Source organism: Patella vulgata, chromosome 1 (assembly GCF_932274485.2).
Source record: "Patella vulgata chromosome 1, xgPatVulg1.2, whole genome shotgun sequence".
Taxonomy (NCBI): domain Eukaryota; kingdom Metazoa; phylum Mollusca; class Gastropoda; family Patellidae; genus Patella; species Patella vulgata.
The window spans coordinates 40,191,177-40,214,667 of NC_065879.2; the positions used below are offsets into that span (position 1 = coordinate 40,191,177).

At 33.8% G+C, this 23,491-nt stretch overlaps 1 protein-coding gene across 1 annotated transcript; it reads left to right on the forward strand.

The window, feature by feature from the left end:
* The first annotated feature begins 5,144 nt into the window (after positions 1–5,144).
* Positions 5,145–23,284, forward strand: LOC126812421 (glutamate--cysteine ligase regulatory subunit). The gene is made up of 7 exons (XM_050538818.2): positions 5,145–5,348; positions 8,689–8,754; positions 9,287–9,368; positions 15,500–15,559; positions 16,277–16,473; positions 17,231–17,345; positions 18,410–23,284. The coding sequence occupies exons 1-7, from the start codon at positions 5,235–5,237 to the stop codon at positions 18,586–18,588; spliced, it is 813 nt and encodes a 270-aa protein (XP_050394775.1). The 5' UTR covers positions 5,145–5,234; the 3' UTR covers positions 18,589–23,284.
* The last annotated feature ends 207 nt before the right edge of the window (positions 23,285–23,491 follow it).

A 23,491-nucleotide genomic window follows, 5' to 3' on the forward strand; every position in this document is an offset into this window, starting at 1 on the left:
TGTATTTATCGTCTACAGGCTGCAATTCTGAATGGATCATCTTGGAACTTTGCATATTTATTCCTTATACCATAAAGACAGCAACTATTTATTTTGATGCTTGCCCCGACCTACTGGGGCAGTCTCACACCCACTTTGTTAGTATTTTGTCTGTAAATTTGGCAAAACAAACCCGACGCCTAGCCTTCTTTGCCTCTGATCATATTACAGGCATTTCATATTTCATTCTCTTCATTTTAAAAAGTACCATATCAATCAAAGCTGGAATGTGGACGTATATTGCAGCGTTAGCGATGCTCTTGTACTATGTAGAAGCATAAAAGGTATTTGATAGACAACAGCTCAAGCTTCATTTAGGCTAATAAAATATATTTTAACATTATGGTCCCTATTGATTTGATCCCAAAGATTAGGATTAGGTAATTTATTAAACATTATGAATTGATCAACCAGATTAAAGCATTTGTGATTATTTAGACATAATTGTAGAAAAATAAATAATTCTAAAGAGATTATACTGTTTTCTGTGAATAATTTATTTTTATAATCACTACTCTCTTTTTAAAACTTGTTTCTGACACTTATGGGGAATTACATTACTGATCATATAAAATACTTACCATCAGTTGTATAATTGCTAAATACTGTATCTATATAGAAAAATAGAAATGCAATTTATATTATAAATGTTATTGAGGTTTTATTTCAATTTTGAAAATGTCAGGCAATTAAAAATTGGATTAGCTAATATTTAAACCTTCTTATAAAACAAATCATTCATTACTTTGTTCAGAATTTTGTGTTTTTACAAGATGATTCTAAATGAATTTATATAATTAAATTATTAATCCACTAAAAATTAATGGCAAATATTGCATCTAAACTCAGTATTTTATCTTCCTAATAATTTATTATGCTTAAAGTAGCTAAGTCTCTAACTCAATATCATCCAAAATCTTCGACATTGAAAACACGATTTATTTGTCTGTTTAAATCAACAATTATGTTGTGATCTTACCGGGAAAAGATGGCTTTCTGATATCCAATATTTAAGACAAAATAAACATTTTACAATTGGTACACGAATTGTGTACCATAATGCGTTTCAGCGCTATTTGTAATAAGGGACTCGGAAAACTAGGCTAGGCATATTCCACAAGTCATGTCAAACGGTAACACTATATTCTTATCTGGAGAGCATGCCCAATAAATACTATCGGCGTAGACTGGAATAACCAGAAGCTAGAGATTGAAATTCGATTGAGAATACTGGCGTATGTCGCCGAACCTAACTCATTAGAAATTACAGTAAAAAAGAAACGATTGAATGTAAATCAATTTATATACATTCATATTACATTATTGTATGCGTTGCGACCCATTTGTGTCAATTTCTAGGTCCCAAATATTAGCGACTTAGCTCCTTTAAACTTTGCTTATTTCAACATAACTGGTATAAAGTAAGCAGGACAATAATATTTATTTTTAGGATACAGAAGCAAATCAATTAATTAGTTTATATTAATCAGTTTCCTAATAATTTATTTATCTCAATATAGATATAAAAATATTTATGTTTTTTTAAGTTTAAAATTGCTAGAGTTTTTTGAGTTGTGAAAAGAATAGATTTTGTTCCACCACTAATTGAAATAATCCATTTGATCAACCAATTTCAAAAGTATTTTTTTTTTACTTAAATAAGAGGTTATCTCCTTCGCAAAAAGTTCCTTTATGTCCTACTATCTGGATGAGTAGGAAAACAGAATATCTTGAGTGCTAGTAATAACCAAAGTACAGCACACTTTCGAACACATTAATGATTTAATACTTAAGAGATACAAAGGATAGAATATTATTAATACAAAAGTACAACAAATACTGTTACCTATGTAAATAGAGTCCCAACCTTGTTAATCCGTACATTTAAGTTCCAATAAAATTGTCTGGACTGCTGGATCAGACCTATTTATTATAACATCTTTTCTCCCTTTTTTGTCTGAAATTATTTCGCAGGTTGATCTATAAGATATATTTTACTTTATGCCAATCCTGATGAGTCGGACCTCAACAAATACCAAATGATACTTTCTACAATTATTTTTATAACAATATAGGAACTTATAAAATATTGTCTTGGCTCTATGCTCATTATATATGTAATGCACATCTAAATTTGATTTATTTTTCTGTGATATAATTAATATGTACTTCTCTGTTTTATTGTTATCAACAGTATAAAAAGCTTCAAATTTTCTTTTCATATCAACAGTAAACTACTTTCTTATTTACTTGACGATGATATCATTAATTAATTTAATGATCGTGAAAATGGTTGTTTATTTTTGTTTGTTTTTTTTATTTTTTATCCCCCCCATTTCTCCCTTGTTTAAATGCATTTTCTTTATCATTTTACTAACCAATTGCTTGTATATTTTTGTGTCTTTCCTAGTCTATGATTTATATTATGTAATATGATTATTGTATATTTCATTTTGTCATATCACACATCTGATATATATATATAAACATATGTAAATAACAATATTTATAAGTATATAATATATATATATTTCTCAGCTCCTATTGTCTGAGTGTGCTGTGAGTGTAAACAAAGCCTGCATCAGAGTATCTTTGAAGAATTCTCCCTGGGATGGGAATTTTCAATAAGGTCCGAGTTTCTTGATATTAAAAAAAAAAAAAAAATGTGAAGATGTAAATCAAATCTATTATTCATATAATCCATTAACAGTAATATTGTATTAAAGTATTTACTTGTAAATTTAAATGGGGCTCAATCTAGGATTTATTTATAGTTAGTCCAGACATGGCTAGTTTTACTATGCAGTATAGATTATAGTCAGGGAATGCCAATATCTTCTACTTATAGTGAACACCCATTCCCTACAAAGTAGGTTTAACTTTACTCTTTCTTTCGAAATACTATAAATATATAATGGACAATAGTCTATGATTGAACTTGATGCCACTATACTTGAGTAGGGAGCCCAGCTTATGTTATACAATGTGGAAAATTGATTATTAAAGGATTTATCTAAATTAAGAAAAGGATTTAACAAGCTTTGTGCAATGTAAGTCTGTATTATGTAATAAGCCAAATTTTTTTGTAATGATTTTGCATTACAAAGGAGGAATGAGTGTGTTTTGGGAAAAGGGGGTGGGTGGGGGTAATTCACCTAATGTACATTTATGTCTAACAAACTTAATTAAAAACTGGAAAATAATTGAAATATGTCGTTCTCTTTTGTGTTTAATTTATAGAAAAGGGCTGTTTCAAGATCCATTTAGCTAAATTAAGTAGAACAGATCTACTGCTTGACTTTTGTAGCTGAACATGTATTTATGAATATACATACTATGTCCATGTGTGATGTGTTTTGTTCAAGGGTTTGTCTTGTGTGTTTCACCTTCACTTACTATTAGGTCAGAATAAACTATTCAAGAGATTAGATCTGATTTGTATTAGTGAGGGGGGTTTGGTGGCCGAATGGTTAACCCCTGCACGTTGAATCAGAGGGTCTGACATTAAGTCAAGTGGCGTGGTTTCGATTCTCTGCTTGTACGTGACAAGGAGTAGGGTCGACTGTCCAACCTCGTGGGTTTTCTCCGGGTCTTCCAGTTTCCTCCCACTGCTAAAGCCATGTACGTGTTGGATCAGATGGTTTGTCATTAGTCAAGTGGCATGGTTTCAGTTCCCTGCTTGTACGTGACAAGGAGTTAGGTCACCTGTCCAACCTTGTGGGTTTTCTCCGGGTCCTCCAGTTTCCTGCTAAAGACACCTACATGCAAGCAAATTATTGAAATAAAATTGAACCATATTTTAGTCCCAAAATGACCTAGTTTGTGTGGAGTGGATGTTAAACCCCAGCTAGCTCGCTCTCTCTCTCTCTCTCTCCCTCTCTCTCTCTCTCTTTATTCTAATGATAGGGAAGGCTCAAAACTTTCTAGACAGGTCCTGGTCCCAACTAGAAATGGAAAACAGAAGAAACGCTACTCATAAAGTGTGTGCATTGTCAAACACCCTGCCTCTGAAAAAAGGAGAAACCAGGTTTCTAAAATCATGAGGTTCTGCTTGCCCCATGCATACAATACTGTCCTTATACAGCTCTGTGCCCTTACATTCATAAAGTGGATTCCAGGTAAGGTATATTAAACACCCTTTTTGGACAGCCTGTAATAATATATAATTATGTCATATCAGAAGACAATATTGAAATGGAGCATAAAGAAAAAGAATGAAATGAATAAACAACCTGTAATATATAATTATGTCATATCAGAAGACAATATTGAAATGGAGCATAAAGAAAAAGAATGAAATGAATAAAAAAAAGTATGAAAGATAAAATGGGACAATGTAGGCCTAACATATTAAATATTAAAATTGTAAAATGATTTATTAATTTCGCTTGACAAGGTAACAAAGTCGTTGCTTTCTGAAAGTATCTAAAAAAAATATCTAATTTTTTAAGTTAAAATCGTGAAATGAAAATGTCCATAAAAATATAATAAATATCCAACATTACACCTGTGGGCGTTGTAATACCAACTTACACCCATGCCGAAATTGAAACATAAAGTGAATATTTTGTTTAAAATGTTAATTTTGTGCATGAAATGTCGACATAAAAATGTAGAATTAGAAACAACAATTATGAGTTTAAAATATTTCTTTCGTTATGGAACTTATAATACAATATAACAAGGTCCATACTTTTTTGAAACTGAAATGTAGAAACACCAATCATGAATATTGTCCCATTTCGTCTTCCATATAAAAGTTCTGATTCAGCCATCGAACTGTACTGAATAATACGACCCATGATTCAGCAAAAGCGTCAAAACAAGACTTGTTTATCCAGTCGCTCACTCATCGCACATTTTGTTTAGGCAATAAAGAGCAAATATCTAGTTGGTTTGGGGGTTTTCTTTTTATTAGAAAGAGGGGGTATAGTCGGAGGGGCGGGTAATATAATTTTATATGTAACTGGGTATAATTAAATCTTTTGAAGCAGTACTTAAAATTATGGAAAATAATGCCACAACAATGTCCAGGTATTCAAGTCTACAGTGAAATAAATGGACTATTCCATCTAATACGCGTTATTATTGAACTGACCCGTTTCTGTATTGGCCACAACAAGCCAGAAAAGTGAAAGTCCGATATATTTTAAGCTGTTTGTATTTTTCAAGAAGGTTTTTAGCACAAACTTATCATGTCGGAAACGATACCGATATTTCCGAAAGTTGGCAATATTTTAGTACAAAGTGGAAACATTGTCAACTGGAATAGATTAAAGAGAAAACCAAATAACACATCAACAGAAGAGGTATGAATCAATGTTAAAAATATTTAATATAGACAAGTTGGACGAGGGGCAAGGGACACGGAGCAATGGGTATGGTGAGGGGGGGGGGGGGGGGCTCACAGTTGAGTGCAGGTGTTAACAGTAGGCTACACAAACAAAAATTTGTAGCTTACAGTTACCGGTACTGGTTTGCTGGTAATGTATCTAATAACTGCAGTCTAAAGCCCGGCCCATACCGCCACGACTTGCCCAGACTCTACCCAACGCAACGTTTTGTCTCAGATAATCAGTGCAGTGTGGACAGTCCCACGACCACGATTCATTCGATTTCCATCGCGCCGTGGCCCGTCAGCCCAATTGAACATGTTCAATCATAGTCGGATGCAGTTGGTTGCAGTCGTAACTTATCGTGTAACTCACGACGCATAATCTGTGGTCGGGCCTGTGTGGACTGGTACCGTCGTAGGCAAGTGAAGTAAAGGCGCGACCCAATTTTTTTTTACAACTAACCAAGAGCTGAGTCCTGTCGGCTTGCGTGTAGTCGTAGCGGTATGGGCCGGGCTTAATATAGTAAAAATACAAAAAATCACTTGGGAACCCCAATCAATCATAGTTTTAACATTTTGAGGGGCCCCATTTTGACTACCGTAGTTACTTTAACAAGAGCTAGCCACTATCAGACATCATTGCTAAAGTATTAACTACATTAGAATTAGAGTATTGGTTTGCTGGTAGTAATTAGTATATCTATAGCTCCCATCTAATAACACCAATATAATGTCCACTAAAATCATGATAACGACAACAATTTCAACAGACTAGAAACATAGTTTTAACCTTAGTGAATGGCGTCCGTGCTGACCCATCTTTGCCAATCACGTCATCTCATCTCATAACAATGAGAAAATGCAGATTTAAGGGTGGCACGAAGCAGGTTGCAGCAGAGCGGGCATAAAACTTGAAATAAACTTCTTTCTGAAGTTCTATAGCTGGATATAATCCCCTAATTACCTGGTCTGATTGTAGGGTGGTCTATGGAGGGTCACCTATTTATTCAGTATTGGTTTGCTGGTAGTAATTAGTATATCTATAGCTCCCATCAAATAACACCAATATAATGTCCACTAAAACCATGATAACGACAACAATTTCAACAGACTAGAAACATAGTTTTAACCTTAGTGAATGGCGTCCGCGCTGACCCATCTTTGCCAATCACGTCATCTCATCTCATAACAATGAGAAAATGCAGATTTAAGGGTGGCACGAAGCAGGTTGCAGCAGAGCGGGCATAAAACTTGAAATAAACTTCTTTCTGAAGTTCTATAGCTGGATATAATCCCCTAATTACCTGGTCTGATTGTAGGGTGGTCTATGGAGGGTCACCTATTTATTCAGTAAATTCAATCATCCTGAGAGCTATTAAATTTCAATTATGAGATTGATGCAAATCACCATAGATAACTTCCCCCTTAACTGTCTGGCAGATGGGTAAAGTGAAAAGAAATTAATATTGAGCCTATCATTTGGTTGGTCAAATAAAGTGCCCCGAATCTAATAAAACAGTAATTTTACTTTTCTTTTAATTGAATACCTTGAATTTGACTATGGAATAAAAAATTTTGACACGGGGGGGGGGGGGGGGGGTCTAGTGGTTTAACACATGCTCATGACACCACAAGGTCTGTCATCGAGTCAAGTGACATGCTTTCGATTCCCGGCTTGAACATGGCAAGGAGTAGGGTCATCTATTAAACATCGTGGGTTTTCTCCAGGTCCTCCAGTTTACTCCCACTGTAAAATATCCCTGCACGCAAGGGAATTATTGAAATAAAATCCACCCATATGTTAGTCCTGAAATGTGTGTCGAGTGGACATTAAACCCCATTTCTCTCTCTCGCTATATCCACTCTGTGCGACATTTTTCGGGCATACTTACCAAGACCTTAACTCTCGATGCCATCGGATGGCTCCGATATTTAGTAGATTCTATTACATTTTGTGGTTGATGAAATAAGCGTAAAAATGGATAACCATCACTTTGTTTATTTATTGTAATAACGATAGTAATGACAATCGAGGCTGGACTATAATTGTATTGACGATAGCTTGGTTCAGAGCTGAAGTAATTTGACAGAACTTTTCATATATATTCTCTTTTCAGTACATGTATCTATTTTTTTTTAACTGTAGCGAGAACTATCAGCTCTTTATCTAATCTTACCTAATGCCGCTTTAAAAGTTAACTCATGGGCTAGAATAGCAGAAAAGAGCATTTACAGAGGTTAAATATTCTTGGGGAGAGTGAGGCCCCTCATACCCTTCTGCTCCTTGGACATGACGATTGATTGGTTGTCTGGAATTCATGTCAGCCCACCTAAGTTGCATGAAGACTATATTGGACCATGTTGCTGCCATTAAATTTTCCAAATTTTCTCCCGGCTGTTGCGCCTCCGTGGACTGTAAACTATAAACAATTGAATCATTGAATGGAATGAAGGTCAGCCACTTATGTTAGGTTATATTATTAGACCACTTTAAGTTGCTGTATTCACAGGCTGGAATAGCAGGAAAACATGGTTCTGCAGCCGTCAAATTTCCTTGGGGGCCCCAACATGGGTAACTCTGCACGATTGGCTCTCACTGATGACCAGCGTGGCTGTCTGTAAAGGGAATGTTTTCGGGCATTGCAGGTATGCCTCTCTAACATTCACCGGGCCTGAATACCTGTGTAAATCACAAACTGAAAAATTACACCACTTTGAACAGATGACACATGAACTCACCCAATCAGTGATATTTCTTTATAAATTATTCTTAAATCCTTTTCATTCTATTTTTTGAATGGTGGCTTCTATATATCTGTTATATATCAAACATTCTTATGGTTGCCGAAACTGAGTGTTCGGAAAATAAAAAAAGTGAGTTATAAAAATAGTGTTTAATATAATTTTCCAGAGAATTTAAAAGGAGTGACTCAGTATTACACTTAGTCATGCCATGACAGATCGAAAATCCTACTAAAAATTTGGGAGAAAAAACAATCATCGCAACTTTAATGATGTTGAGATATGTATTGCATGGATTTATCTTTGAATTATGGGTTATTAACAATTGCTACATTATATTGCCTAAGTTGTAATACTAACTGCTCTACTGGAGGTGAGCAGGGCTTGAGAGTTGAGACCATCTCAATGTGGAGCAGGGCAATGTCAGACCTGGTGCAATGATCTTCGTCTGGTGCATTCAGTAAATTATCAAATCTGCAGACAATTCATGTCCAAACCATAAGAACTGTTTGTAATTTACTATTATTAACAATATAAATTGTTTTTACCATATAATTTTATTTATTTTGTAGATTTGTGAATGTGTTTCAGTGTGTTTAAGTAATTACCTAAAAAGAGCAGACAGAAATCAGCTTCAGGTATTTCTTCGACTTTATAATTCATCCGACAATCTTCGATATTCCAGTATTTTCAGATGTGTCACCCATATAGTCCTCGTCTGGACCTCTTGTGTACATGTAGGTGGGAGGAAGGATTAACCCTGAAAGTAGAATTATTGCTTATTTGCAATTAAGATTCATTTATATTTAACAGTGGCATAATTAGTGAAACCAAGAACCCCTGTTGAATTTTAACAGTTATGGCACTTGCTTCACATGCAGAAAGAAACTTGTGAACGCTCTATTAACAAAACTTATTTATGAAATTGAAATGCATTATTAAAATTTTGCATTTCTACAATTTCTGATAACTCTGATTATAGAACTATTGCCCTTGTCATAGAATCTTGTTAAAGTGGCTCTGATTTTATGCAGTATATAAAGATTTTGCTCTTTATATATCTAAAGATTTCCAATGTGACAACCGCTGTGGACTGTTTCGTTGTCTAGCCACCTATCTTTATTTTCTGACAGTGGTAACTTATACTTTCATATTTAATTAATATTTCAGTATGCTACAGAATTAGTTTGTGAAAATAAAGAATTTATTGAATCATTACCTGCAGAGAAGCGAGATGATCTGAAAATCACTGGTAAATTCTTGTTAATTGAATAAATAACAATGATAAATATTATTAATTAAAAGTTTAAGGCAAAAAACCCTTTTTGATTTGGGTCAAAAGAAGTGTTTAATTGGGTTGATCGGATGTGTTATTGTCCCCTGCCTTCTGTCCATCACACTTTTTAAGACACAATAAATTTATTTCTAATTGAGGTAGAATGTTCAAACTTGGTGTAGGTATTTATTAGTTCAATGCCTTAACAGTGTTCAATTATGCACATTTTGCACTATAGCTAAGCAGAGATAAGCAATTTGATTGGTTGAGGCTTTAGAACACAATATTTTTGGTTCTAATTGGTGAGAGTGATGAAACTCATGTATAGAATCATTATATCAATACCTTGCTTAGGCTAAGTAGCGATAAGCAATTTGACTAGTCAAGACTAGCAACCCTGCTTTTAATTGAGGTAGAATGCATTATGTTTAAACAATATGAAGATGTTCATTAGTTGAATGTCTTCACTGATTAAAATTTTTTGCTAAAGCTAAGCAGAGCTAAGCAATTTTTTGATCGATGCTTTGGGACAAGATAACTTTGATTCTAACTTATGAAGAGTGATGGAGTTTCACTACCAGGTACTTCAAAACCTTAACTGAGTTTGATCGTGAACATTATCTGCTTAGACTAAGTATAGTTAATCAGTTCGATTGCTTTACACCTTTCAAAAAGATATATGTGCAATAATTGATATGTGTCATCTATTTATTTTGTGATTGTGGCGGGGAACATCAGCCTTACCGCTGGCTTGTTTCTATTAGTGTTGGAACTGGATTTAAACAATTAAATAATCATTTCAAAATATTAGAGATACATTAGTTAAGAGTTTAGTAAAGAGTTGGTCATTCTTGCTATAATAATTCAAAAATAGATGATAAAACAAGAAAATATTGAAAATTTCATTCAAGTTACTTCATTCTCAGCCAAGTTATCATTGTTTGTAGTTTTGACAAGATGTGTGCACAGTGGTAGCCAGAGCACTGGTATAATCGGGACTTAACCTCGCTTTCCCATTTTTAAATTAAATTTTTAATTGGCGATTCGTTTCAATCTAGTTAAAATCTTGAGTATCCGATGCCATCGAGAGTCGATTAAGGTCTTGTTTTGTTAATTAATGTCTAATTAATAGTTTATTTAACATTTCATGCCTAAAGAAAGACCTGCAATAGGCAGAATTAGCTCTTGCATAATGTATGTTTAAAGAAAGTCAAAAATAATATTTATACGCCCACATTTTCATGTGGATGTATTATGCCGTTGCCCCTGTTTGTCCGTCCACAATTTGGTTATGTACACACTACATGTCACAATTTTTATCTGATTTCAACGAAACTTGAAATATAGGTTTATCTCCCTAAGATCTCGGTTCCTTTCGATATTGGCATGTATCGGACCGTAACTTCATGGATTATGGCCCCTGATTAGCTTGTGGACCCTATAGAGGTCATAATTTTAATCCGATTTTGTTTAAACTTGAAATGTAAGTTTATAACCCAAAGATCTCAGTTCCTTTCGATATTGGCGCATATAAGACCTTAACTTGTGTACACTATAGAGGTCATAATTTTTATCCGATTAAAAAAAACGTTTCAATATATCACCGTTACACCCTAAGGATGGTTAAGTTTGATATTCGTGAAAATCGGCCCAAAACTGCCAGACAAAATGGCCGCCCCTCGTACTCAAATGGCCACAGATCACAATTAAAAGATTTCCCCATTGACTTTAATGTTAATTCTCGTATCTTAGACCGGCTCTAACGTTTTCCCAAATTTTCGTTGGGTAGAACGCTTTCTACCACAGATGGAGCAACCTCTTGCCCAAAAGCACGTATGAGGTTCTTCATGAAAAACTTGAGATAAACAAGCTGGAAGTAGAGACTTGTAAACATGCAGTTTTAGGCCCTACATTTCAACCTAACCAACCTCTCAACTCTTGTATCCTTCCGCATCAAAATTATGAATATTCACCAAAAACTGGCAGAAAATGTATTTTCAAACCCTTTTCTTCGATTCTACACCAAAAATTCAACAAAAATCGCCATGCAAAAGGGGGAAAAGGAAGAGGAAGGCTATAAATAGCTTTGGCCCTTGTTTCGTGGGTGACGGCGTAGGAATATTTGGTGATCTGTGTCCAAATAGCGTAAAAAATATGGTACATAAAAGTCGTGAACCCTCTAGAGGTCACAATTTTCTTCTGATTTTGATGAAACTTGAAATGTAAGTTAATAACCCAAAGATCTTGGTTCCTTTTGATATTCGCGCGTATCGGATTGTATCTTCCTGAATTAAGGCCCCTGAATGTAGAAAAAATCATGTTTTTAGCTTGCAGTCCATGTAGAGGTCACAATTTTTATCTGATTTAAAAAAAAACTTGTGAATATATCACCATTACACACTAAGATCTTGGTTCCATTTGATAATCGCGTATATCCGAACGTAACTTCCTGGATTATGGCTCCCGATTGTTCGAAAAATCGCATTTTTAGCTTGGGATTCTCTAGCGGTCACAACTTTTTTTCACGATTTTAAAAACTGTTTAAATATTTCACCATAATGGAGGTTGAATTTGAATTTCGAGAAAATCGAAATGAAACTGCCCGACAAAATGGCCGCTTTTTTGTACGTAAATTGTGTAAAAGTATGCTACGAAGGTTGTGGACCCTCTAGAGGTCACAATTTGTATCCGATTTTGATGAAACTTAAAACATATCTTTATATCCCAAAGATGTCAGTCCCTTTTGATATTTGCGCATTTGAGACCATAACTTTCTGGATTATTGCCCCTGATTGTACAAAAAATCCTGTTTGTTTTTAGCTTGTTCTCTTCCAGCTCTTGCAAAATGTGGGTGTATCCTGCCTGGCAGCCGCTGATTTCAATATCTTTTGCTTAAAGATACATGTACTTAATTTAAGATTTTAATAAAGAGTTAGTCATTCTTGATATAAAAGTTCAAAAATAGATGATAAAAAAAAAAAATATTGAAAATTTCAGTAAAATTACTGGTACTTTATCACTGTTGGAAGTTTGCACTAGAAATACGCATCAACCGTCTCTGCACTGTCTCCGAGAATTGATGATCGTTTGATTGACTGATGATAACTCCGCCCACACAAGTAACATTTTCAATGCCTACGGTACCCTCGATTGTCAGTACTTTCATTGGCAGTCTCCGGTAGTGACGTCAGTCATAACGGTAAATGTTAGCCAGTGAAGACGGTAAATGTTAGCTTGGTCAGCCATTTAATGTTTAATTATTAAATGAACGACTGTTTAAATCCACGTTGTATCCAAGCCGTCCGAGGGTCTATGTAAATAAATGGCTAATTAATAATTTTTATAGCATTTGAAGCCTATAGAAAGACTTGCAATAGGCATATTTACTTTATTTAGCTCTTAACTAATGTATCTTTAATAGGTTGTCAAATCACTATTATATTGGAATCATTCCAGCACTTAAAAAAACATTCACATAAAAATTTGAAATATTTTCTGCTGGTCCATTGTACTTTGAAATTGTATACATATCATTTTTCACTAAAAGACTATTAGAAGTAGGGATTTGTCTCAATTGTCCATGTTTGTGGTTTAAAAACATGTCAGCATAATTTTGCATGGTTGGCCGAGGTAACATTATTGTCCCCCGCCTTTCGAAGAAAGCAGGGGACTATTAAAATGGGTTCGTCCGTCTGTCTGTCCGTCTGTCTGTCCGTCTGTCTGTCCGTCACACTTTTTGGGACACAATAACTCTCTTCCTAATTGAGCTAGAATGTTCAAACTTGGTGTATGTGTTTATTAGGTCAATGCCTTGATGGAGTTCGAAGATGAGCATTTTCCGCTTAGGGTAAGCAGAGATAAGCAATTTGATTGGTTGATGCTTTGGGACACGATAACTCTCTTCCTAATTGGGCTAGAATGTTCAAACTTGGTGTATGTGTTGATTAGGTCAATGCCTTAATGGAGTTCGAAGATGAGCATTTTCCGCTTAGGGTAAGCAGAGATAAGCAATTTGATTGGTTGATGCTTTGGGACACGATAACTTTTAATTGAGCTAGAATGTTCAAACTTGGTGTATGTGTTTATTAGGTCAATGCCTTGATGGAGTTCGAAGATGAGCATTTTCCACTTAGGGTAAGCAGAGATAAGCAATTTGATTGGTTGATACTTTGGGGCACGATAACTCTCTTCCTAATTGAGCTAGAATGTTCAAACTTGGTGTATGTGTTGATTAGGTCAATGCCTTGATGGAGTTCGAAGATGAGCATTTTCTGCTTAGGGTAAGCAGAGATAAGCAATTTGATTGGTTGATGCTTTGGGACACGATAACTTTAGTTCTAATTAAGTGAGATTGATGAAACTTGGTGTATAGTTTCATTACAGTAATACCTTGACTAAGTTTGATAATGAGCATTTTCTGCTCAGGGTAAGCAGAGCGATACGCAATTTGATTGGTCGAGACTTTGGAAAACAATAACTCTCCTACTTTGATTGTCCCCCGCCTTTCGAAGAAAGCAGGGAACTATTAAAATGGGTTCGTCCGTCTGTCTGTTTGTCTGTCTGTCCGTTCCGCTTATGGTAAGCAGAGATAAACAATTTGATTGGTTGATCTTCGAATTGAGTAAATGTTCATGCTTATTGTCCCCCGCCTTTTGAAGAAAGCAGGGAACTATTAAAATGGGTTCGTCCGTCTGTTTGTCTGTCCGTTCCGCTTAGGGTAAGCAGAGATAAACAATTTGATTGGTTGATGCTTTGGGACACTATAACTTTAGTTCTAATTAAGTAGATAAACAATTTGATTGGTTGATGCTTTGGGACACTATAACTTTAGTTCTAATTAAGTGAGAGTGATGAAACTTGGTGTATAGTTTCATTACAGTAATACCTTGACTAAGATCGATAATGAGCATTTTCTGCTCAGATTAAGCAGAGCGATAAGCAATTTGATTTGCTGAGACTTTGGAACACAATAACTCTCCTTCGAATTGAGTTAAAATGTTCAAAATTGGTGTGTATGCTTATTGTCCCCCGCCTTTCGAAGAAAGCAGGGGACTATTAAAATGGGTTCGTCCGTCGTCTGTTTGTCTGTCTGTCCGTCACACTCCTTCGAATTGAGTTAAAATGTTCAAAATTATTATAACCAGGTATTGATAAAAGCATCAATTGAGCAATTCCAATACAATCCAATACAATGAATATAGGCAAGGTAAATAAACAAATAAATGGAAAAAACAAATTGAAAAAGAAACTATTATAAATTAATTAAATATGTAGTATGCAATAATGAATTGACATTTAATGACAGAAAGAAAACAGTGAACTTTGCACAACTTGCAGCAAGATGGAAAATAGACCCGTTGATACAACCAAACTCTAGATCTGTAGGCATAGAGCATGTTTTCCCCTTAATATGCTATAATTATTCCATCAAAAACATTGTATGCTTAGACTATAAGTAAAGATATACTGTTTGATTGTTCAATACTTTGTAAAAGATAATTTGTGATAAATTTATATGTGTCCTCTAATTATTTTCCTATTTCGGCGGGGGACATCAGCCTCACTGTTGGCTTGTTTCCCTTGTTTTGGGGTCAACCATGACACTTTCAAAAGTAAACATTTCACTTTCAAAAAGAAAATGATATATTTGCCAATTTCTCAACTGACACCATATTAGTGAATTATAGGATTAATAATATTTTTTTTTTTTTTAAAAAAGGTAGGACTGTGTATAAGTGCCATTTATTTTAAGGCTTTATTTTAACATTTAAACATATGAGATGACGTTAAATAAATGCAGTTGTCGCTTTAATCGAATGTAGCTTGGTTTACTAATTTAAGTTTCGATTAGAATGTTATAATAAAATGATGGAGTTGGCACTGTTTGCAAAACAAATCAACACATAAAATTTAATTAATTGGACATTTTATACTAATAAGCCAAATGAAAGCAGTAGGATAGGGTGTCATTCAATTCGATTTAAATTTTCATTTTGGAAGACTTAGCCGAAGGTAGTTTAGTTGTGAAATGAATTTAATACCTATCATAAGACAAGATCTTCTATTTTAGAAATACAGATTGATTTCATTATCTGTCTTTATTACAGTTAAAGTTGTTTTATATAACCGAGAATCACCAGAAGTTTTAATCGATGCTGTTGATAAGGGTGAGTAACACTAGTGAAAACAATTTGCCTACAAAATATGGGTATTACAATATGTCACCGGGAGACTGTCTTCATAATGTCAAGGAATTACTATTATGACATATACATACAATACAGATCAAGCTTACTGTTCCAAACCTGCTCATGTCCGGTGGGGGGGGGGGGGGCCAATGGGAATATAGGAAGTAAGGTAATAAATGATCATGAGAGTCTCTGACTTTCACAAGCATGATTTACGCCATCAGTGGTGTAGTTTTTTTTGTAAGTACTTAAGAAAGATTATATTTATCAATGGTCATGAAGGCCTTGTCACAGTTTTTCTGTAATCCCCATGTAATTTATGTACGAATCTTGATCATTACTTTATGACTAGCTAGATAACCTTTTTACAGATATGACATTAAAGAAACCTGTACTCAGTCGACCTATGAGGTCAGTGTAACAGACATGTCACAATTACTTGATATTATGAGCATACGATTAGAATTGATTGAATAACTACATAATTTATGTGCGAGTCCGGAGTTCTGAGTCTACCCGTACTCATATAAAATAATTGTTGTTTTAAAAAAAAGAAGTTCTGTTAATACCATGCTAAGAGTTCTGAATTAACGACAATATAAATAGTCTTTTATATATGTACAGTACATTCTATCGTACATCTAGATTTCTTTTTCAGAAGTCCCTTCACTAAATATGAAATAATTATTTTTACAGCTCTGTCTGATCTTGGTGTTAGTTTTGTAGAGACTGTTTTATTAGCCATTCCTGATACTGAAAATGAAATTACTGTAGAAGATATCAAACCATTCTGGACAGTTTTACAAACATTAGTAGAACAAGAAAAAGTTTTCTTCCTTGGAATATGTGATCTTGACAAAGCTCGCTTTGAACAGTTATTTGATTGGGCAACAGTAAGTTGGATATTAAACTATAATTTTTGTCTTTAAATGTAACTGCATTGGCGGATGTTTTCTTGGCTTGATTTCTTCTGCATAGGTTTCCTTATATTGAAAAGGTGGTAAGTCTACATCTGTAGTTTATTAATTCTATTTGGTCGTCTGGGGAAAGATTCTTAGATGTTGGAAATTATAGGATTTCTTTTTTGAAATTTGAAACATTCGTTTAAAGACATACTGCGTACATACTGTTACCACTAAACGAGAGGTAAATGGGGGAGCTACACGTACAGTTCACAAAAGCCTGTTCCTTTTTGTGCTATGACCTTTGACTAGCGGGAACAGTCATATTCCAAACTTGTCATTGGTAGAATAAGATGCTTTGTGTTTTTTTATTTATTGTAAGCCTCAGCTTATTTCTCACTTGTAACCTATTACTGTACTTTTATTTTTCACAAAAAATGTCATCCATTCAATTTGAGTCAGTGATACTCAATCAATTAAATTCTGTTAAAGTAGATATATATCTTTTCTGACTTTTCTGTACAATAATAAAAATAATTCAGTCAGATACCCTAGTTAGGAATATGCCATGACTTAAGCTTATGTATCACAATGATGTTACCTAATTTCAGGAGACAAATGAACTAATATTTGATAGACAAACAGTGCCCACAGTTTCTATGAAGGACAATAACTGTTTAGGGGTCCAGGAATAAAACACATTGACATTGTAATAGTTATTTCGTTTATTGAAGTGTTATAATTTTAGGTTAAGCCATGTATAGATCAAGTTAATCTAGCATCATGTTGTGTCATGCCAGAAGATTTACGAGATTTTGCCAAATTACACAACGTGCAGTTATTAACACATAATGATCCACCAGGTTAGAAGACATTCTTGTTTTTATACGCCCACATGAAATTTATATATATTGTTTACGTTAATGAGAGGAAGAAGCCTATTTAATTTCAATAATTTCCGTTAATTATTTCTAGAGTTTTGGTCCTTGTCTCACTTTGTTAAACCTTGTAAAATTATCATCTGATCTGTATGAAATTTATATGCATTATTAAGATCCATTAATTACTTCTAGAGTTATGGCCCTTGTTTCACTTTGTTGAACCTTGTAAATGCTCTAACAACTAAAATTATAATGTTCTTTAAATGGCATTTAGTAACTGGATAGAGTAACAACAAAACACATACTTATGGAAAACAGCTACTAGTGTATTTAAGGCGACGTGTCGTAGAGTATTCTCTCAACGTTATCAAGCTAATACAGTAAAACAGGTATGAGGCAAATATATATAGACAAAATGTTGTTGTATTTTGTCTATATATATTTGCCTCATACCTGTTTTACTGTATTAGCTTGATAACGTTGAGAGAATACTCTACGAAACGTCACCTTAAATACACTAGTAGCTGTTTTCGATAAGTATGTGTTTTGTTGTTAAAATTATAATATTAGTCGATCTGTACGAAATTTATATACGTTATTAAGATCCATAAACGAATAAGCCTAGTGAATTTCAACACTTTTCGTTAATTACTTCTAGAGTTATGGCCCTTGGTTCATTTTATTGAACCATGTGAATACTCTAACGACTCAAGTTATTATCCCATCTGTATGAAATTGATATCAGTGTCTTGTAAACGCTCCTATTACCTACAAAAGTATAAATATGTGACAACCCTGATCGACTGCTCTGACGATTTAGCCACTGTTTTAGCTGTGTTTTGTTACCTGGCAACTTATCTTTGTTTACAAAATTTACAGAGGATGATGGTTCTAAAAAAATTTCTCTAGACTCTACAATTTTTCCTTTCGGGTAAGCTTGAATGCTGTCTTCTGGCTATCTTTTTTGTTCGAGACAAAGCTGCTTTAGAAATCTTGTTATTCTGAAGGAAATTGGACCTAACAGTTTCTGCTTTCTTTTATTTTAGATGTTTTACCTCTTCAATCTCTACAAGATGCCATTCGTAAATCAAGTACAAGCAAGGATGGAGATAACTGGGAGCCATCTTGGATTTCACGCTACTCAACGATAGTTAAATGTAGAGGCATAATTTTAACGAAGGGCTATGTCATCAATTTAACTCGAGACATTAAACGAAAATCATAGATATCATATAGGTCATCATCTCTTTCAGTTAGTTTAAAATAAAAGTGTTTCTATGGGGTATTATAGGGATAATAGAAGCTCGCAGTGTCTGTTCTGTCTCTGGCAATCATATTTTTCGCAATGGAGTGACTTTTTGAAAATGAAGAAATGCTGCAATTTGTGCAAAACTCTTCTGTTTCATATTGCACACTAAACCATAGAACCGTTTAATTTGTCAAGAGTGCTTTCCCTTTCATTAATCAAAAAAACCAAATCAGACCAACACAATTTAACATATTATTTTGACCTTTCGAAGAAAACGGGGGACTATTCAAATAGGTTCATCCATCTGTCTGTCCGTCACTTTTTGGACACAATAACTCTCTCCTAATATAGCAACAATGTTCAAACTTGGTGTAGGTGTTTATTACACTGTAAACCAGGTAATCTATTGTATCTAGTACTAATTTCTTTCACATTTGTTTAATATCCAATCTTTGTTTAAAAATTCGTAAAAACTGTTTAAAATCACCATAAATCGTTTAATTTGTACTTGTGTCCAGTTTAAAGCTGACCATTCAATTTTGATAATGAGTGTCCAATTTACAAGTGTTTAATATTTCAATCACTATTAAAAAAATAAACAACCCAATTGATTAATGATGTATAATGATTAATTTTTGAACAGTGGTCAGGAAATTAAATACTTGGACACTCATTATCAAAATTAATCAGTCAGCTTTAAACTGGACACAAGTACCAATTTGATGATTTTGGGTGATTTTAAACGATTTTTACAAATTTTTAAACAAAGATTTGATATTCAACGAATGTGAAAGAAATTAATGCTAGATACACAAGATTAAATGATACCTGATTTACAGTGAATGCCTTGATGGAGTTCGAAGATGAGAATTTTCTGTTAAGGGTAAGCAGAGATAAGCAATTTGATTGGTTGATGCTTTGGGACTCGATAAATTTAGTTCTAATTAAGTGAGAGTGATGAAACTTAGTGTATAGTTTCATTACATCAATACCTTGACTAAGTTCGATAATGAGCATTTTCTGTTCAGGGTAAGCAGAGCGATAAGCAATTTGATTGACCGAGTCTTTGGAATACAATAACTCTCTTTCGAATTGAGGTAGAATGTTCAAACTCGGTGTAGGTGTTGGTTGATGCTTTGTAACACAATAACTTTATTTAGTTCTAATTCAAGTTACAATTTCATATTTTTAAGTTATATTTTTAAACATGCATTATGCAAGAGCTAAATCTGCCTATTGCAGGTCTTTCTTTAGGCCTGAAATGTTTTCTAAAGTATTAATTAGACATTAACTGATCCAGGCCTTAATCAACTCTCGATGGCATCAGAGTTCTCCGATATTAAATAGATTAGAATGGTTCAGCGATACTTTGATTTAATCAAATATGGAGGACTGAGACTTAGTTTCGATCAACCAGTACGGTGGTTGAAATTATTGCACACGTCTGTCAAACCTTCAAAGGCTAATATCGTCGCTTGCAATAGAGTAATTTGAATGAAATTTTCAAATTATTCATTTTACATCATCGACTTTCGAACTATTATAGCAAGAATGGCTAGTTCTTTATCTAAATCTTACATAATGTATCTTTAAAATGTATTAAAATAAAGCCCTAAAATAAATGGTATCTTTAAACATTTCTACCTTGTTAAAGAATAATCCTATAATTCACTATTGCCAGTTGAGAAATTGGCAAAAACATCATTTTCAACTTCAAATTCAAACGTTTGAAGATAGCTATGCCATGGATGGTGGAGAATTGGAAAACAAGGGGGGGATGTGTAATTGTGTTATTATTTCTGATGTGAAGATTTTTAAGTGTGAGAAAGATAACCTATGATGGTATAATAGTGAATTGACAACCTATTGAGCAAAAGACATAGAAATAATTATGTTTTGACTTTCTTAGAAAATATGAAATTGTAACTTTAAGTGAGAGTGGTGAAATTTGGTGTATAGTTTTATTACATCAATACCTTGACTAAGTTCGATAATAGGCATTTTCTGCTGAGGGTAAGCAGAGTGATAAGCAATTTGATTGGTCGAGACTTTGGAACACAATAACTCTCATTCTAATTGAGTTAGAATGTCCACACTTGGCGTAGGTGTCTATTAGGTGAATGCCTTGATGGAGTTCAAAGATGAGAATTTTCTGCTTAGGGTAAGCAGAGATAAGCAATTTGATTGGTTGATGCTTTGGGACACAATAACTTTGGTTCTAATTAAGTAAGAGTGAGGACACCTGGTGTATAGGTTTATTACATCAATACATTGACTAAGTTCGATAATGAACATTTTCTGCTGAGGGTAAACAGAGCGATAAGCAATTTGATTGGTCGAGACTTTGGAACACAATAACTCTCCTTTAATTGAGGTAGAATGTTCAAACTTGGTGTAGGCGTTCATTAGGTGAATGCCTTGATGGAGTTAGTTGATGACCATTGTCTGCTTACGGTGTAGTACTACCGGACTTCTTTATTGGTTGTGTTTGTGATCGTAAATAACACTACAGTAATACTGATTTCCCAACTTTATTACTAAATTGTACTGGCTTTCAGGTTCCTCGTTCTCAATGGTAATGACTGGTAAGAATTTCTGGGTGAGCTCTAATCTAGCTCTCCTCTACACCCTAATTTATACCCCCTACTTTCCCAGGTCTTCAATAACCTTGACGTGAATTTCCACGCCATATAAGGAATAAAACTCTATATTTCCCACAAACAAGACAGGCAACATTACCTATTTTTGGTCAACCGACCATAGGTCAATAAACAGCTAGAATTTGATGACTATTTTGACAATGATTATAATTTAACTAAAACATCAACGTTTTTTTAGAACAACTATAACCACGTTCATTTAGTACTTATGATTTGACTTTATAGACCAAATTGAAGAGACAATTTTATAAAGAGCCAAAATAGTCTCAAGGGCCATAGTGCTACAATGGTAAGCAGAGATAAGCAATCTGATTGGTAGATGCTTTGGGGCACAATAATTTTGGTTATAATGAAGTGAGAGTGATGAATATAGATTCATTATATCATTACCTTGACTAAGTTCGATGGTGAGAATTTTCTGCTTTTGCTAAGGAGCGGTAAGCAATTTGATTGGTCAAGACTTTAGAACATAACTTAATATAGATGTTCATTAGGTGAATGTCTTGACTGAGTTTAATGATTAACATTTCGAGCTAAAGCTAAGCAGAGCTAAGCAATTTCATTGGTCGATGCTTTGGGACAAGATAATCTTGATTCTATCTGATAGAGAGTGATGAAACTTAGTGTATAGTTTGATTGCTCAATACTTTTGAAAAAAATAATGTGTGATTAATTAATGTGTCATCTATTTATTTTGGGATTTCAACGGGGGACATCAGCCTCACTGTTGGCTTGTTTTTTTGTTTTGTTAAAGATACAGTCTTGCAATCTTATAAACCCATTTTTATCAGAAAGTATCGAATGGAGCTACAACAAATTGATTAAAAATATTTTGACCATTGTGTCTGAGTTTGCTGGCATCTCACATTGTATGATAGCCATGCTCATTGTCTTACTGCTGGAGTACTTTTTCCAATCATTTATGTTTAGGATCTTGATTATGAGAGAAATCCTCCTGCAGATACATGTTTAGGGCATGTATAATGTACGGTAGCATGACTGTAACTACATGATTTAACTGCTAGCATTAATGTAAAAGGTTTAATTATTATATTTAAATTATTATACTAGATTTGCCATAATATGTTAGCATTCATATTAATTATACTAAATTAATGATCTTTTATACTGTTATTGCATTCATAATGTTATTGTTTACCCAAATGGTTGAGATATTTTATTGTAAAATCAGAATTATTGTTGTCAGAATTATTGTTGTCAGAATGATTGTGGCCAGAAATGGTTGGACTGTTGAAATATTTTATTGTAAAATCATTATATTAAACATGCATTATGCAAGAGCAAAATCTGCTTATTACAAGTCTTTCTTTAGGCCTGAAATGTTATCTAAATTATCAATTAGACATTAATTAACTTATCCAGACCATAATAAACTCTCGATGTCAAGGCTAGCCTTCGATGTTGGCTGGATTTGATTCTTATATGCCACTAACGGCCATTGATAATTAAATCAAAAAAAGTGGATAACCGAGACTATGCTGTTTATATTAATGATTTTAGTAATGATGACCGAGACTATGCAAAAATTTCACCCGCTTCTTTCTTGACTCGTAGTGGATCAATTTGACTGAAATTTTCAGCAAATTACCTTTACACTATCTAGTTTTTAACTATTATAGCGAAAACTGGCATCTCTTTTTCTTATCTCCCATAATGTATCTTTAAGGAAATGTTTTTGGGTTTTTTTTTAATAATTACAGAATGTCTTTGGAATTGTATTTTCACAATATTGGATCATAGAAAATCCTTTTAATACAAATGTTGAAACTTGGTGTGGCGATAATACACTGCCTTGGCTATTCCAATTTTTTGTATGAATTCTGCTGGTATGAATTACTGTCTTTTTTACTAGTCTACATGAGCTACTAAACTGGTATTGTTATTGTGCATGTACATATATGATAGAATTTATCAAAATTAAGATTCTTTTGGGGCTTACATATACAATTATATTATATAGATGTTTGTGGTAATAAACTGGTTAAAATCTACTGTTAGTTTTAATAATAATACATTCCAAGTAATCACTGTGATAAAATCATGAAAAGAAATTAAAATAGTAATAAGATTTTTATTTTTTATTAGAAAGTAAAGTTCTAGAGATCTGTCTTTGTCTTTTTGTTTATATTATTACAGAACATTTATCTTTACTCCGGGGTGGGGGGGGGTTGGATGGCTGAATAGTTAGCGTGCGCGCG

Excerpts from the sequence above, each read along its gene's own strand:
- LOC126812421 (XM_050538818.2), top strand. The coding sequence starts at position 5,235 with ATGTCGGAAACGATACCGATATTTCCGAAAGTTGGCAATATTTTAGTA. Across the intron at positions 8,755-9,286 it reads CAGACAGAAATCAGCTTCAG|TATGCTACAGAATTAGTTTG; the intron begins GTATTTCTTCGA and ends TTAATATTTCAG. Across the intron at positions 15,560-16,276 it reads AATCGATGCTGTTGATAAGG|CTCTGTCTGATCTTGGTGTT; the intron begins GTGAGTAACACT and ends TTATTTTTACAG.